This window comes from Bombus vancouverensis, chromosome 3, assembly GCF_051014615.1.
Source record: "Bombus vancouverensis nearcticus chromosome 3, iyBomVanc1_principal, whole genome shotgun sequence".
NCBI classification, from domain to species: Eukaryota; Metazoa; Arthropoda; class Insecta; order Hymenoptera; family Apidae; genus Bombus; species Bombus vancouverensis.
In genome coordinates, this window is record NC_134913.1 from 2,156,666 (window position 1) to 2,174,334 (window position 17,669).

The following is a 17,669-nucleotide window of genomic DNA, read 5'->3' on the forward strand; positions in this document are numbered from 1 at the left end:
AAATTGTTCTGGAAAGTGGAAACAGTCGGTATTTAATACACGAATGACATGAGACATTTTTGAAATTTCGCACCAACGCTTGAGTCACTTCAAGTGGTCGTGTGCCTCAATTAATTGCACTCGAATGTAACAAATATTGTAGCACCTTTAATAACGCTTTTCACTTTCTATTATTTACGTATCGCGGTTTCTGAGTTTCCTACTTCTCCGTTTATTAAAACAAATCTTATTCCATTGTATCGTATCTTTTCTAGGTTTTCTATCGTATCTTTGCGAGTAGGGAAATATAGCAACCGTATTCTATGATAGATCGAATGAAATCGATCGAATATAAGGAAAATGATCTGATTATGTCCGAGTAACTACCAATATTATATTTTACGGTCTATTTGATATGTGCGTGTCATTTTGTATCGTATCGTCAACACCGTTCTGTTAATGTTCTTTAAATTTAAATGTTAAACAAAAGAAACAGACAATTAAGAAACGATACAGTAGTAACAAGTAGGAATTTTATTAAAAATCGATAGTATATAAAAACGATAGAATCAATAAAACGACACAATAGTTATGAAATTGAATTTCTGCTTATCGTACAGCAGGAAGGCAACGCTCACATTACGATTGAACAACATATGTGTATGTATATACAGAGTATAATAAAAACGTTATCCGTTGTACTCTTCGCATACGACATACTGCACACGTATTAAGTAAGATGAAGCTCAACTTTAGAAAACATCATGAAATCGTATGTGTTGGTAATCTAACGTTTATAGGAAGAATATTGCTTCGGACGAACGATGCCTCTGCTAGATATATCTTGTCTTAAAGTTGCTGGAGTAATAGCTTCCTGACCCAAATCTCAACAAGATCACGAATCTGCTAGAGACAGGAAACCAGTACGTTAGCATCAGGATATAGACGTACTAAATTCGATCGAATGTCCTCACGTAATCCGTAAAGCCTAATTAAATTCCAATGACGTAAACCGCTGCAAAAGACTGATCACACGAAGCTAGAAAAAACAGGTAAATTCGTTCGTTTCTGACTCACTTACTTTACTCGTATGTACAACTCGATGCACCCATGAATCGTTGGCTTCCCATTAAAAAAACGGTAATATGAAATAGAACAAGAATAATGGTATGAAATATGTAAATCTCGTACAGATTAGCCCAATTACCTGAATTCAAGCAACATAAATTCGAATATACTGCAAACACATTACTTTAAACAAGAAACAAATACATATATACATTTAATCTGAAAAGCAAATTAAAACGAAATATATAAGAACTATTAGAAATGTAAATTAGCAATTTGGTATTGTAATTGATTGATTGATTGTAAAATTGATTATGAAAACAATCTGCCTATTTTTCGTGTAATATTTAAGTCGACAAATATTTTTACTTTAATATGCCAATTATTTCTCCTTTTATTTGCATCGATTTTTTCCTTTCAGTTCATGAATATTGTTTGATCTGCTTGCAATACCAATACGATAATCAGTATGCTTCGACTCGTCACACGTATTACTGCAATCAGTTTGCGTGCAAGCACAAGTTTCGCACATTTAGCAAAGATGTTTCTGCACAACAATAACAACGCAGATGCGAGTAAAAAAGCGACACGAATTGACGTAAAAATAGCGCACAGCAAACACTAATGCTTTTACATTGCGATTATTGTATCACTAGGAAAGCTGCTTGCCCACTTGAAACGCTTACGACGTTGTTAGGAAAGATACATACATCGTTAAGCTAAGCACAATATTGATATACAGTTGCTCGGATGAAATTTTTACTTATAACGATTTTACAACTAATATATGATAAGTAAAGTAATTTTTGAAAAGTTTCATTTAATATTATTCTAATGTTATTCGTTAAATATTTCTTATATTATAGGTTAAAAATGATTTTATTAAGCTTATAACGATATGAAATGTTGGCTTTGTATATTAACGGTATTTAAAATATTTAGCAACGACATCGAAACCAAACTAAATCCATAACGTTGGTAAATTTCTTATTTTGTATTCATATACAAAATGTTAATGATATTGCCCATAAATTATATTTATATTACAAGGAAAGTTCCATAGATATATTCTTACGTCCCGCGAGTGAACCGTTAGCTAATAAAATCCCTTAATTAATATTCTAATTAACCCGCTTCTAAATATAATATGGTTAATAAATCATATTCACTTAATTGAGTTCAAAGACGTAAACTCAATCTTTGTAGTATTTGTCATGGTCATTTTTTAAATATTGTATTAATATTACATTACATTATTGAAGAACTATTACTTTTTAGTTTTATTACTAAAACGCATTGAAGAACTATTACTACACTTTCATCCGAGGATATACGTGTATAATGATCGATATAAATAATGGGAAATGATCATTTGTTAATGTGTAAGCACTATTTTACATAACTGCAAATTATTTACAATTATAATTACAACTGTAATTATTTGTACGATATAAAAGCAGAAAATTTTTTGGACTGTAAAGTCAATATAGGTAATAGATTATGAGTCTTGTACGAAAACGAAAACCTTAAAAAACAGGAATACTCGTGAACTAGAAAGAAGGCAGATATTGCACTAATAGAAATTAGTTTAAAAGTCAGTGCATCGCAAAAATGTTGGAATTGTCTAAACATCCTCGTTCAAAAGATACCCACTAAAAATAGCATTGTCTAATAAACAATTAATTAATTGTATAAATTAACTTTTATTTAACTATATACCTACAATAGATAAGATGCAATCAGACGTATTAATAAGGTGCACAATTTAATTATGTTCATTGAACAATTATTGCTAAACATTTAACAATAATTCACAAAAACGACACCATGAATTGCAAATGTGCAAGGCATTAAGGTATACATATGTACGATCGATTTAGTTTTCTATTAAAGCATAATACTTTAACACTTTATTTTATAATTGTTACTATACTTTGCTATTTATGCTTCACAAGAGTCGGATAAAACTATAAAAATACAAAATCATGAACTTCGTTCTAACTAAACTCACTATTACAAAGAAGTATTACTCACTATTACAAGAAAATATACTTTATTAAAGATTCGCCGTTTCTTATTTTAACGAAACGGTTTCAAAAAATAAATTCTATTCTTAGTGGGTATACAAATTGTCTGTTCCTGTCTGCCTTGTCGGAAATCACGCTTGAGAAAAATCACATTAAAATGCAATTTGCATTGATATTAGCGGTATCGGTGTGTCCTAATTGCGTTGCCACATTTTCCAGCATCTGCACTGGTCGAGCCATCACGTGGACTCCTTGGATAGCGGAGGTGGTTTGGGCTGGCCAAGAACCTCGAGGCCGCGAGTGAACAGCGCCATCGACGTAGCTGGCTTCCTATCCCAGGTATGTAATCGAATAAGACGAGAAAGCAGCAACTCGACCAATTTCGTCGTGACACCGGGTGAATTAACCGTCCAGCTGATCCACGTCCTTGAAACTTTCGATCGAACCCTAACTTCGTATCAACCTACCTGTCAATTCGCAGTCACGACAAACGAAGGAGCAACGAATTATCTAGAAAATTAGCGAAAATTCCAGGAAATGTCGCGCAATTGCAGTTATCGTTAACCATTTTTATTCTCTGAATATTAGAATCGATATTATAAATATAAATTATTTTCTGGTATTTTTTTCAAACGACGATAACGGAGTAAAATAAATTAAAACGATATTAAATATACCGAACAGATAATTATATATAAAGTAAATAAGTAGTAAGTTAAAATTTTAGAAACATAGTTATCTTAATCACATCGTAAAGTACAATTGTGAAACTTATAATAAATATAGATAATTCAATATAAAGTAACAGGTATCGATCGCCAAGCATGATTCTTAGATAGCGATCCTATACGACGCTTCCTTCTTAGCAACTTTTTCACTAACTTAAAAGCTATAAAAATATTACTTCCGACCTTTCATTTTATTCTAAATGTAGGGAAACATTATAGTTTATTTGTACGTTATAAAATTTTGAATGTGCCATCCCCGGCGCATCCTGATATTGAAATATGTAACGAACGCGAAAGAGACTGTACAAAATAGACACGTCAAACGTTAAAGTTCAAGGTAGTTGGAGGCAAAGTGTAGTTCAGTGGTTGATCAATAAGTTCGTGGTTTACTTGTAAGGAAGTCGTTAAATTCATTTTCTGATAGCATGGACCACGGCCGCTATTCACGATACATTGTATTTCTTAACGACAAGGTTTTCATATTATACTTGTTAGATCTATGCCGATTAATCGTAAGTACATACTTCTGACGTCACTTCTTGCATCGTAACAAATCGATTTCATCTTACCAAATTAACAACGGGAAAAGATTACCATTTTTATGTATCGCTGAGTATGTATTTTCTTATAAGTTGCAACATCAATCGATAGATGCATAATTTTAGATAAAACGGTGCTAGCGTGAGACGATCTTCGTTGAAAAATGTTTCCTGCATTTAGGATATATCGTGCCATCGTGTTGAATATATATACAGTAACCCTTACAAAAGTATTTATGATATATAAAACCTTTTAAAACATTGTTAACTCTGTAACGTGAGAATAGTAATTATATTAGTGACATTTTAACTGATTTAATCTAAAAGTCCATATAGAAGTTATGAGACATTTACTGGAAACATACAGTTGGTGGAAAATTAATATACCGAATTAACGTTAAGGATAACTTCACTGAATATCGAGGCTTGTTAATACAATGAATATTCGACTGTTGAAATACTTCAGTTGATAAGGACTGTTGAATTACTCGTATAACTGTAGTAAATGCTAGAAGGAATTAGTTTTAGGACGTTGTTCGACGTAGCATCAGTTCCTTCCAGCATACAGCGAAATCCGATAGATCTATAACCCAGAGTAAAATTACTATCCGACACGATGATTAAAATGGGACAATTTTAATGCGAAACGAAGAACGTAAGCGTAAAAGTAGAATATTTAAAATTAATTTAATTTTTGCACGTTGTATTCACATTAACTACGGTGAGTGTTTTAATATAATAAAAGACGATTAATTCAATAACGCTAACATTAACGAATATATAAAACAACAATACACACACAATATGTGTTGTCCACGTATGTTAATAAAAAGTTAATGTAAAGTTGCTGTAAGTGACCTTCGCAAGGATGAAGCACAAAGTATAGCATTTGTCTTCAGGGACAGGAAAATGCATGTAGATCTCCGACGAGTGACGCAAGCGAGAAAGAAAGTTTAGAAACGAGCGGTATTCCCAATCCTCTCTGCAATGCGGTTCCGCTTTTTGCAGGAATTTTTAAGACGGCACGGTTCAACGTCGAAATTGTGCCGGAAGGTTCGCAGTGCAGATAATTTACCACTTGCGTCGACGAATCGACAAGATCAACGAAATTCGAAAGAGGAAGGCATCGACGGTGATAAAGAATCCTTCCTGAGATCAACACTAGAGGAGAAGTGCGAGGATTCCGAATCAAAGAGGCAGAGTAGCCTCGAGAGTTGTCCAAAGGATAATCCAGACGTTTCGTTGCTCGACCCGAATCATCAATTACAGTCTTCAAGGTAATTTCATTCGTAGTAGATACATAAATGTAATCCTACGTGGAATTGTTACATTTTTGCATCGTCTTACGAAAGTTCTTAATCGTGACAATTAATAATAACTTCTTATCGACTTTTCCCGAGTTCGTTAGTTTTTTGAATTTTTTAAAAGAGCATCATATACTTTTTGATAATATTTATCTGAAACATTTTTCTGTAGTTTCTGTGTGCTATATTATTCAAGATAACTGGTTAGATCAATATGAGACAGTCTGCATACGGCATTACTACTCTAGCGAAAACAGATTGTTACATTTCTATCGTAAACGAGAGTTGTACGCAAGTAAGGAAGTTTGTGGATGAATTATGTGTGCATCAAAGTTTGTTTATTATTTCACCTTAACAAACTTTTAAGTAGCAAACTTCAAGTTGGAAATTCATGTTAATGATAGTACATTTCCTTTCTTACGCAAATTTACTAAAATTCACGGTATGAAACGGATCTTTTTCTCGTTTCTCTTCTTTTCATTGGTCCAGAAGCAGTTGAAAATATTGAATAATCAATGAGGAAGATTTATTCAAAAGCAGACTTTTACTTTTCGTTTGTTTGTAATGTTTCACCACCTATCTTCGTCTTATCTTAGTTTGTACCTTATTCCAGACACTGTGCGTGAATCAGTCGGTTTTGTGTGCGCATTTTTCACGATCATACATGATAATTTTACACGAAGCTGAAACGAACGTCTCATATCTCTTCTCGCTAAATCGACAACTCCGAAAAGACAATTTTATTACAGTTGTCAGTTACTTTGCGTCGCGAGCATATCTTAAATTCCGCACAGGTGCAAATTCTTTTGGACTTTGAAATAACACGGAGCACGAAATGTACCGTTGTGTGAATAAAAAGTGTGCAACACTTAAGAACACTTGTGAATAATTCAAAGATACGTGTCTTTAGGTTGTCCACTTTTCAGAGAGCGGTAAATTGTTGCAACGAACATTAACATTCGCATTTAAGCAATTGACTTTGCTTATCAATTTTTTGCAACAAATATCCAGCACGCAAATGTAAATTCGCTTTACAAGAAACAAGAACCTTCTCTCTTAAAAAAAAAAACCCCTTTATAAATCTGTTGTCCGGGTCACTCGAAATGTTACAACATGTTTTTTTTTATAGAAGCTTAATTGAAAAATCTCTTATATAAGTATATTAAACCCGAAGAATGATAACATTACGCCGCGTATATATCCATGATTATTACGTAAACCACCCGAGATCTTTCTTATGCAATTCATTTCACGGTAATAGATTAATATGGTACCGTTGGAATACAGCGTGCATACGTATTGTTTGCGTGTTACATGAGGGTCGACGCTGTTCCGCTTGCATCGTCTGCTGTAGTAGATTATGAGAGGACATGAAAAAGGTGCAACAGAGATATAAAAAATTCAATAAAAATGATTGTGCGAGAAGGACGGCTTATTGCACTATGACCAATCAGACCTGCGTTCCTTCCACACTTTCAACTTTCCAGCTTTATACAATACATAAAACACGCTAAAACAGAAACAGGAGATGCTGTACCAGGCTGTCTCAGAACGAGTACAATCGTCATGAAATATTCTTTTATTTCGTTCGTTTTTTTAATTAAAACATAGTACCGTTACGAGGACGTAAAGAATGCTGAAAGAGATTAAGAATTTTATATAAAAGTAATTACCACGTAGCTCTTGCGAAATCAGGGTAGAAATTGAGTCAAGGACAAACGAAGTTTGTCAAGGATATTCCTCGTTGCCGGAAATAAGAATGAAAATGAAACGTTAGGAAGTAAGAATGAAAAAAAAAGTGACAAACTTGCGAATGAATTATTAAACAAAATTGCAATAAATGTTTCAGGGATTCTCCAATAACGTCTTCATCGTCGTTCGTTGGTCGACGTTTCGGCGGATGGCGAGCTGGCGGAAGTCACGAATACGTCCGGTGTCCTATACGACAACCTGCTTCCATGGATGAGCGGTAAGCAATCTCTTTTATACTTGGCGCTAAATACGTAAAATATTTCACCCGAATAACACCACCCCTTTCGATCGAATCACCGACGTCGAACTGATTCTTGGAGTTTGTGAAATTATAATGCAATCTATACGTACGTATAACGTAACTGACATATCTTAGAAGCCAATAATAATGGCTAATATAAGAAATGATATGAATTTTGTAATATAATGAAAGATAAAATATCGATGTTCGGATCGTTTGTTAAATTTGACGTTCAAGTACAACGAAATCTACCGCCTGTTATATTAAATGCATTCACGTGTGAACTCATAAGAGACCCACGATATTTTTATCTCCAGTCTGGTACCAACTCACACCACAACGTTAAATATACGTGTCGTGGCAATTGACGTCGCCTCATCCTACAAATATCTTTCACCCTTAAAGACCACCCTCGAAACTTGGTCACACGCCAAGTTAACATTCAGGGTCACACTAAGATATAACATACCGCAGACTATTTATCGTCCGTCAAGCGGCATCGATGAAAAATGTAATTTCGGTAAAGAGATAAGAACTTCGCTAATAAAGATCTATCATTACGAGATCCTATTTACTTGAAAAGATAAGGTGACGCTGTATGAATATTGTAAAAGAATTGATGGACTTTTACGAATTTATGAAAAATTTAGAGGCGCGAGATACTAAGACAATGCACGCAATATGCAAAAATGTATATGAGATACCCAAGCTATAATACTATGAAGCTATTTATGCCAAAAAAACTTGATGGTTTAACCCTTCGACAATGTAATAAAATAACAAACAATTTAGAATGAACGATTTAAAAGTCAATTATTTGTTTATTGATTTCATGTGTTTTTTTCTCTTTTCTTTTTTAATATACATGTACTTTCAAAATTCTATAGCGAATAAACATTAATATTCGGCGACTCGATCGTCTTTCTCGAACAACATTGCGAAAGAGTTAATTTCGATATTGCGCAGTAATAATCAGTAATGCAACGTTAAAATCGATACTTAAAGCTACATTTTTCATGTGTCCGTAGATTATGTAGATACATTAACGTAAGCGGTAAAATTAAAGGGTCATTGGATTCTCGCGGAATCCTTTGCTTCAAGTCATTCATAGTAGTTTTTGTCAAATATTCTTTTTAATAGATTCTGTTTTTCAAATATTCTCACAAAAAACAAATCTGATGGTTTCAGATCCGGTGATCTCGATGGAAATTGAATACGCCAATCCAATAATTTGGAAACGACATTCGTTTCGTCTAGTTGATAAGTGGACGTCTTCCAGAAGAAATTGAGTACAACTTCGTGATATTCACGCTAAAGGATTTCCTAAACTAATAATTTTTTGGCATAAATAGTTAGAAAGCGTTAGGGAGCATATCGTTCTGTTAAAAAAAAAAAAGAAAAAGGCAGTAAATTCGACTTGCGTATGTTCTTTGTACGTCCACCTATAGGAAATTCAATAACACCATATGATCTTTTGTTTTTTTAAATTACTCTGTTGATTAAGATCGGACATTTACATTGTGAAACTTTAAGGATCGAATCGATAAGATAGAAAATTATTTGAAAACGATTTACTCGATCTTAATGCAAAATAAGATTGCAAGAGTGACGAAACATTATTTTCCCGAATTCTGCTGTTAATTTGTGTTATTTGCGTCGAGCGAAAGGCGACGTGTAAATAAATCGTTCGATCGATTAAGTCCACGTATTCGGTAAAATCCGCAGGTGTTTTCGGCGATCTGGCGATGCCGACGCTCGCTTACCCCGTTATCATCATTACCATCGACGTGCCGGGATCGAACGGCACTCAAAGAGCTGCGACTACTCAAGACATACGCCCGAATCGAGCATCGAGGTGCAACACTTTGGTCTGCCTATACTTAGCGTCAGCGAGCCTAGTCCACCAGACGAAAACGACCGAGTGGACGATTATTTGTAGGACTTGCTTGCCGAGGACTTCTTGAAAGAGCTCCTCGTATGATCCTACATGCTGATCGCATTACTTTGTGTGATTTGAAAAATCGAGTCGCGCATCGATTTTAGAAAGGTAAACTGAAAGACAAATTTTCAATCGCACAGAAATAATTGTTCGTAATGTTCTTAATGTTCTCAATTGTACGATGTTAATGGCTGGAAACGAAATTCTCTTTTATTCGTAATAAGTTCAAATCGGAATCTTTGTAACTACGATTTTAAAAACGTGAAACGAGAGATAAAATGTACGGCAAATTAAAATGTGCAAAATTAAAATGCTCCAAGCGGAAGCTACGATGAAAAATCCAGAGAGAAAAGGTTTTCTACACGAAAGCTCGAAACAAAGTTGTTGATTACACGACAGTAAACTCGAAATAAAATGTTCCGCTAGGATATTCTATCGATTGCCGCCGATAATATTCAAATCTCGCAGTTTTACATGCAAACTCGAAACGAGATGTTCTACCGCGAAGCGTTATCGATCGCTATCCGTGATACGGATTATGCGGCTTTGCGCACATATCGGAGATAAAATTTCATCATGCACGTATTACCTTTGAATTGCATTCTGCAGAGCAATTTTTAATCTAATTTACATGGATTGAAATTCGCGATATCGGAAATTAAAAAGCTTGAAATTTTAAGGAAATTCAGATTGAGATTCCGTTTTGAATCGACTCGGATACGTGTTGAAAGTAATTACGAACAACGTGGCGAGATGAAAAATTCATCGTACAATATCAATTGCGTAGATGATTAGTCTGCAAGGTTTCGCTTAAAATCAGAAACTCTCTCTCTCTCTCTTTCTAAATACACATTCTTTGCCCCTAATCATTTTAAATGTTGATTCGTATGCGATAAATCGATATTTATTCCAAGATATCCCGTTCTATGATGTAGTAAATGTTTCATGTGACATATTAATGTGGCCTGCCGTACGGCATTGTATCTGCCTACTTTCCTTTTCACATACATCCGTGCGGCCTTGTTAACTGGCAATCGATGTAAAACGATTCACAGCACGGTGCAACGTACCAAAACAGTGTTATTTGCAGACGTCTTTTACGCAAAATTAATATTACGTAATCTATCGATCACAGATATCAAAACATTCAGGCGCCGTATAAGAGTCGTATAAACTCGATATTTTAGAAGATGATGCGTTTTGTTATCTCGTTAACGAGATTTTACGAATTTTTATCGTTATTTTACCGTATTATCGTTTGGATTAAACGTGTATGCTAAGAATACATGTGAATGATATGATGAAAATATTAAGTAAAATATGACTGACATCTGAAGCGTTTAAGAAAGAAAAATGGTAGGGACAATACACCAAAGGATATAAAAGAAAATTCAAGATATTAATTATATAAGTATTTTATTACGTTACATTTGATATGAACGGAGGATTTCTTCGATTTCTTTACATATTAGTTAATAATTAGGAAGAAAGGTAGCGAAAAAGATGGGAATCCGAAAGTTGTAAGTTTCCAATTTCGTATATCGATATAATGAAGTTTTACATATCTAAAAACAATTGATATACACGTTCGAATTGAAATTCTCGGAGTAAAATATGTATATCATTGTGATAAAAGTGTAAACGAGATATTTAGAATTATACTCTTGCAATTAATCACGTGCGTCTCACGACAAACATAACACTCTATATTCGAATTCCCGTAGTTTAAGAGAATCTTATTTTTATCAGTGTTCAAAAAAAAAAAAAAGATCGAGCAGAGTCAATATTACACATCCTATTAGAGAGCATATAATGACCTCAAGTATAACGTTACGTGAACCGTTCGTCTTTCCGTTTAGTAAAACTTAAGCAACGACCTAGCGAAGATACATTTCTGCAGCCCGAATGTTAAATAAATGTGCAAATTCCTAAACTTTCTTTTCCTCTAAATGAATAATTTTCCAAGTTAAAATTAATTATGAATAATGCGTGTATTTTACACGCGTACCGATTTACGTTAAAACGAACGTAATGTGTAATAAGTATAACTTTTCGAAATAATTCTCATGAACTTCAGGTACCTTTCTTATTCTAACTTGTTCGCTTGGTCTTCTGTTTTGTAAAATCGAAATCTGAGTTTTATCGGATATGAACGAATAATCGGAGCAATAGAATAAAAACGAAGGGAAAGTTTGAAGTTTGCACGATTATTACCGATTATCGAAATCCATTCTTACTCAGCAACGACAGATTGTGAAATATGTGCGACAGATTCAAGTACTTGCCCGTATTATCTTGAACATCGAAAATCAAGAACTTATCCATTAGGTTCGTAGGAAATTTAATTGAAGTATTTTATTGTTTATTACACAAGGTATTTTCGGACCAATCAGTATGATAAAAAGGGGGCCATGATTTCTTCAGCCTGACATTCAATTTTTGTAACATTAAAATACTTGTGACTTGTACGCGTAAGGAGAACATTATGTTTGCATATTGATTAGTATCTTTTAAATCTTCGTTTAAAATGTACGAATCTTGTGATCTTGTTTACGTAAGAAGCTTACTTTAGTATACGATAACTTATTCGTTTTAATTATACCGATAGAAAACAATATTGTCAAATTCGGGGACCAATAAATAGTTATAAAGATACAACAACAAAGTGATTAGCATTATTTTTGAATATCTCTTGGTTATTCGTCAATTTTCTTTATATTGCGTTTCATTTGATTTACATATATTAATTTTCTTTATTGGCAATGAAATAAAACGGTGCATGAATCGTAATAAATTTTTTTTTTAAGATTATACCTAAATACGTCAATATCGATCAGCCACCTTTCTTCCAACCAACCTAATGATGTATCCTTTCTAAATTATTATTTACGATTTGTCGATTAACATTTTCAATTCTAATCTACTCAGAGTAACACATAATGCCGCTTCATTTCTACTTTTACCAATATATTCAGTAAAATATCATAAATTGTACAGTTTATACATGGTATTATTATTAGTAATAATGAACATAAACGACCAACCGAATAACAAATTATTTTTAAAAACAAGCAAAGAGTTGCACATTGTAAAATTCGATTTCTACGATACACGAACATGCGAGATAAAAATAACGGAGTCTGTAAATATAACAAAAATCATATCTCTGCATCGCCTTTGCCGTAAAACAGCTTTATGTAAGAATAATTTCGTAATTGCTAATATCTTCGAAAATATTCAATCTAATTTATAATTTCAAAACCAATGGAAAATATTTCCATGCTAAATAACAAAATTTGTTTGAACTTGAATCGCGAATATTTTTCTACTTGCGCTGTTTTATGTTTCCGCGTCGCGTTTATCGCTGTAATTTTCACTGCGTAATTGTAATTTCGACTATAGAAACATACGACACTCGGCGTAGTCGCGCATTACCTATAGTATCCTTAGTTTCTTCGCTGCAAGTGCCCAACTACGAATGCTGTCGCACGTATTAATCGAACTTATACATATTTTGTTTCCACTTGAGAGCGAGCGATCACGCGACCACTCTCAGAGGGTTGAAACATTCTCAACGCGGTATCCATTTGCGAGAGATACTCTCGAGAGCAGCTCGCTATAGTTTTACTCTCAAATGGACACCTAGCTTTAAGTAGATGACTAATATACAATGTACGTATCTATAGATGACATATTATGGCACCTATGAAAGCAAATCGATAATGTAACCTTAACTCTTCTTACGATCACCACGGTTCTTGTATCTTCTAACTTTTTTCGCTCAATGATCCGACACGAGCACTGCTATGCTCGTGTACCTTCCTTCGAGAACACCTATGTAAATATTCATAATAACTTAAAGCGTGTTACGACACAATCAGAATCGAAATACGAGCGATTTTTTTAATTTCGTTATATATGAATGAAGTCAGGAAATTACGCTTAATTCTTTATTCGATAACAATACGGGTGAGAGGAAAGAGCAAATTGTTTTTCAGTACGATTTTTTCTTCTAGTATCGAAAGAGGAAGAAGTTGCGAGCAAATACGAAGCTCGAAAATTATCGAATAAGAAACTAAGCGATAATATGTATAACAAAAGTTTAGAACCAATGACTAATAGTCAACGAAGACTTATATACATATATGTATAATGTATGTATCTATGAATATCTTCTATGATCGTACGTACCTCGTAGTGAAAGATATAATCAATAATCTGATATAAAGGATAATATTATTTTTATTCTTAAATGCACAAGAACGTGCGATCTTTGCGAAAGAATTCTTAAATGCGAATTGTATTATAAGTAAAGCAGGGCTCATGCTGAAATACACTGTTGATTAGTCTGAAAAGACTGTTTAATTAATTATCTTGTTGATTGCGCAGAAACAACGAACCAGTAATACGGTACATTTCATAAATATGCCGACTACCATAAGAATTAAACGATATAAAGTTCCCATGAAAGATTTCATGTTTATTAGATTGCATACGATTACATTATTTTGATAAAAAGGTACAAAGTATTGTACGTTTCAAGAATGTTGTGAACATAATTCATTTGAAATCGGCATTCACCAAATGAAATGAATTGTCAATTTTGAAAATTTACTAGTTATAAGAAACATGTTACTTATAACGTTTAAAATCAATGTTTTATAGTTTTTATATTTCAGAATTATTTTCCGTTTATGCTAGTTATATATTTTACATGTTATACTGAAAAATGTCCAAAAATACAACGAAAATATACACCGTGAAATTACTAAGTAAAGATCAATATTAAATATTGTAAATCTCTTTACGTAAGAATCCATGGTATAACTATTGGACTAACTATGAAATCACATAACAGCATGAGACCTGTGTCAGACAGAGAAAGAATCAATTACCTCCAATATTTAATAATCATAGCTTTAAACAAAGAGACCAAGTAAGTAAAGAAGAGTTCATATTCTCTTACAAAGGGTCAGTTTTAAGAAATCCCGAATTAAGCAATTTTTGAAAAAAAAAAAAGAAAAAAATGGTGGCAGACGCGTGTTTTAAAGCGACTGTAGTATCTCTGTATATATATACATATATGTACTTAGATTAGAATTCTGATCATGTTGATCTAAAGCAGATCAATGCTATATTAAACGATCATTTGATCGACGAGGCTTGTACGTGTTGCGCAAGTTTCCTATTTATTATTTGCAAACTCACGTGGGAAAGAGAGGAAATTGTCATGAAAATAGGAGTATTTGCAAAAGTTCATGTCTACGACGATGACCAATATTATCGCCAATAAGAGAACGTTGGGAAAATTGAATTTTATTATATAGTTTAATTGCATGAAAATATATCATGTACTATTTACTACAAGATAGCTGAGCTGCGAAGAATTCGCAAAAATTGGAACTCCTTAATATGTTATTTATAATCACGTAAACATAAGTTTTTAATAAAGTTATTAATATATAAGATTTCCGTTTCTTAGTAGATTAAAAAATAAACTGATGCGGTACAATGAATGAAAAACCAAAACGTATGACCCTTTCATATATCTTAATTTCAATTATATTATATTTATTAAACATATATAGGTATAATTTTACTAACAAAAATCCTTGAATAACTGTTGAAATATTAAATATTGATTTCATAGTCGGATACTTTTACGGTTACATCGTCTATTAAATTATATTGAAGAACTTTATATTATATATGTCGGAGATGAAAAGAACACCGGAGCCTTTGGAATTTTTGATAATCCCGCAATATTGTAATCTAGAGTCTACTATAGCTGTAATTAAACAATTGTAGTTATTCAATCCGATTGTAATTGTTCGCGAGTTGTGATAATGAGCTTGGGCTCGAGGCGACAGCCAGTCGCCGAACGTAGCCGCGGTCACGGGATGAACGCTTTGCCTAACAAAGGTATGGAGTAATTCTATAGCTCTTCTTAAAAGAAATATTTCTGGCGGCACGCGACAGTAAACATTCCAACGGTTTCTGACCCGTGGCTCGCCATACGCAGACCCTATTCTTCGAGCAAGATGATTGCCAGATGTCGATGCGTCTCCGGAGTACATGTTCAGCTAGTCTGAGGACCCGTCATAAATCTTAGGATTTAATTGACTAAAGTCCTTCGAACAAACAGTCTTTGTCCCAGCTACGGGAAGATAGGAGAAACCTATTTTTCAACGAACGGCGTCTCCCACTAGCAACTTTCCCTCGAGGACGGCTAGCATCTTTTTCTAACCACCGATATGGAGATTAACCAATTAGCAGCAACGCCAAATTCCCTCACCTTCTGAACGAAGGCTATCCTCGACGAATCCGATGATCTCGTGTCCTCAGACACACCCCACCATAGTTTTCCTCTGCAGCATCATCGCGACGGAGAGTCATTCTCTCGTGAGGTCGTATTAGCGAGTTACTTAGAGTTTGTACGCTCGGTGGATATTCCACGTTTTCGCAAAGAGTCCGACTTAGATTTTTGTGAGCACGTACATCTATCATCCCGTTGACCGCGGATTCGTTATTGAACCTAAGACCAACATCGCTAGTATCGCGAGTGTCCAACCGCCGCGGTTGATTGTCGAGTCGGTAGCATCCATACTCGTATTAACAGACCGTACCTTCGTTATAACACGACGATGGCCGATTCCAATGAAGATTCATCAAACGCCCACAACCTTATTCCTGACCCTTCTCCGACATATATATTAGATCCTTATTTGAATACGAAACCAGAAATTGTGACTTTTATATAATCTACGTGAATACCAACGAATACTAATGAGAAATATTATAATTTATATTAGAGTACTATTAATATGGTAAATTTTTTTTATATCGATCATTTTTTATAGTATATAAATTTAAGAAAGAGCAGTTGTACAATTTAGTGTACAAATTAGGAAACAATATGCTGATTAAATACCATTTGTAAGTCCTTTGAAAATGATCAATATTTCAATTTTCAATTTTTCTTCTATCGTTCAAAGAAATTTCATTCGTAAACATATCATATATCGAATAATAATTGAAATAATTGAAAAGAAAAGCTTGTATCTCGTTACAACAATTGTTTAATTTTAATCTACTGCTGAACAATTAATTATCGAAATATTCGATAATTCGAAGAGATCATTGTAATTTACATTATTGTTGTGCACAAAAAAAGAAAGAGAGGAATGTTAAATAAAATATACTACAAAGTTGCAATGGAATAATGTAGATTAAAGGAATGGAAGAACGGGCCCTATCTTTAAATCTTTGTAATCAATTCCTCTTCTTGTAGATAAATGAGCGAGCATACCCTTTCTGTCAGATAAATTCTGTTATGCGTACTGTACTGATTTGTGGCAATTAAAAGCAAAATATGAAGAAAATATAAAATTTATAAATACTTAACATAACTGATATTATTTCATTCCCTTACATCTTTGCAGGATATGCTTGAACAGAATAAGTATTATAATAAATTAATGCTAATATTTAGAAACTAATCGGTATTCAGTAGGAAAATCAATCTTGCAAAATTTTATCATTTGATAAAATAATGTAAATTGCCGTGAAAATAAACAATGTTAAATTGTGATAAACATTCAAGGTCACTGATATGTCTGTGTTCTACATAAGTTCATATCCACGCAACATGCACTATAAACCACGTAAATAACATCAAGTCACATAAAGTTGTACAGATATACACTATGATTCTAAGAACTGCATCAAACTATAACTCTTTTCGAAGTAAAAATAAAAAAATAAGTACAAATGTAAAAGGTCTTTTCTTCGTGAAGGCTTTGTTCATACACTATACTGCATTCATGTACAATGCAATTGTAATATCATTTAAACAACAACGGTGTCTATCTACGTTAATTATAAATGCAAACATTTTGAGGTCTCGTCATAATTTCTCTACTTTCATTTCAAGAAGCTACATACGGTACTAATTTGATATAACATATTGCAATTTATTTTTATCAATGATAAAGTATTTTGTTACATGAGAAAGTAAAAAATAAGCTCTAAAAAGCGGAGCAAAAACTTAAATGCTAAGAAATATATAGTTCATATTGATTACTTCGATACA

At 33.4% G+C, this 17,669-nt stretch overlaps 1 protein-coding gene across 8 annotated transcripts in view; it reads left to right on the forward strand.

The window, feature by feature from the left end:
- LOC117164141 (uncharacterized) overlaps positions 1-15,045 on the forward strand; it is a 44,104-nt gene extending 29,059 nt beyond the window's left edge. For 7 of the 8 annotated variants that reach the window (XM_033347005.2, XM_033347006.2, XM_076617207.1 and 4 more), the window contains 4 exons: positions 3,294-3,413; positions 5,350-5,618; positions 7,495-7,614; positions 9,364-15,045. In XM_033347005.2, coding sequence (XP_033202896.1) covers positions 3,294-3,413; positions 5,350-5,618; positions 7,495-7,614; positions 9,364-9,577 — 723 coding nt within the window. In that variant the 3' untranslated portion in view covers positions 9,578-15,045. Of the gene's footprint in view, positions 1-3,293; positions 3,414-5,349; positions 5,619-7,494; positions 7,615-8,826 lie in introns of all 8 variants that reach the window. The other variant, XM_076617211.1, reaches the window with a different exon arrangement.
- Positions 15,046-17,669: the final 2,624 nt, after the last annotated feature.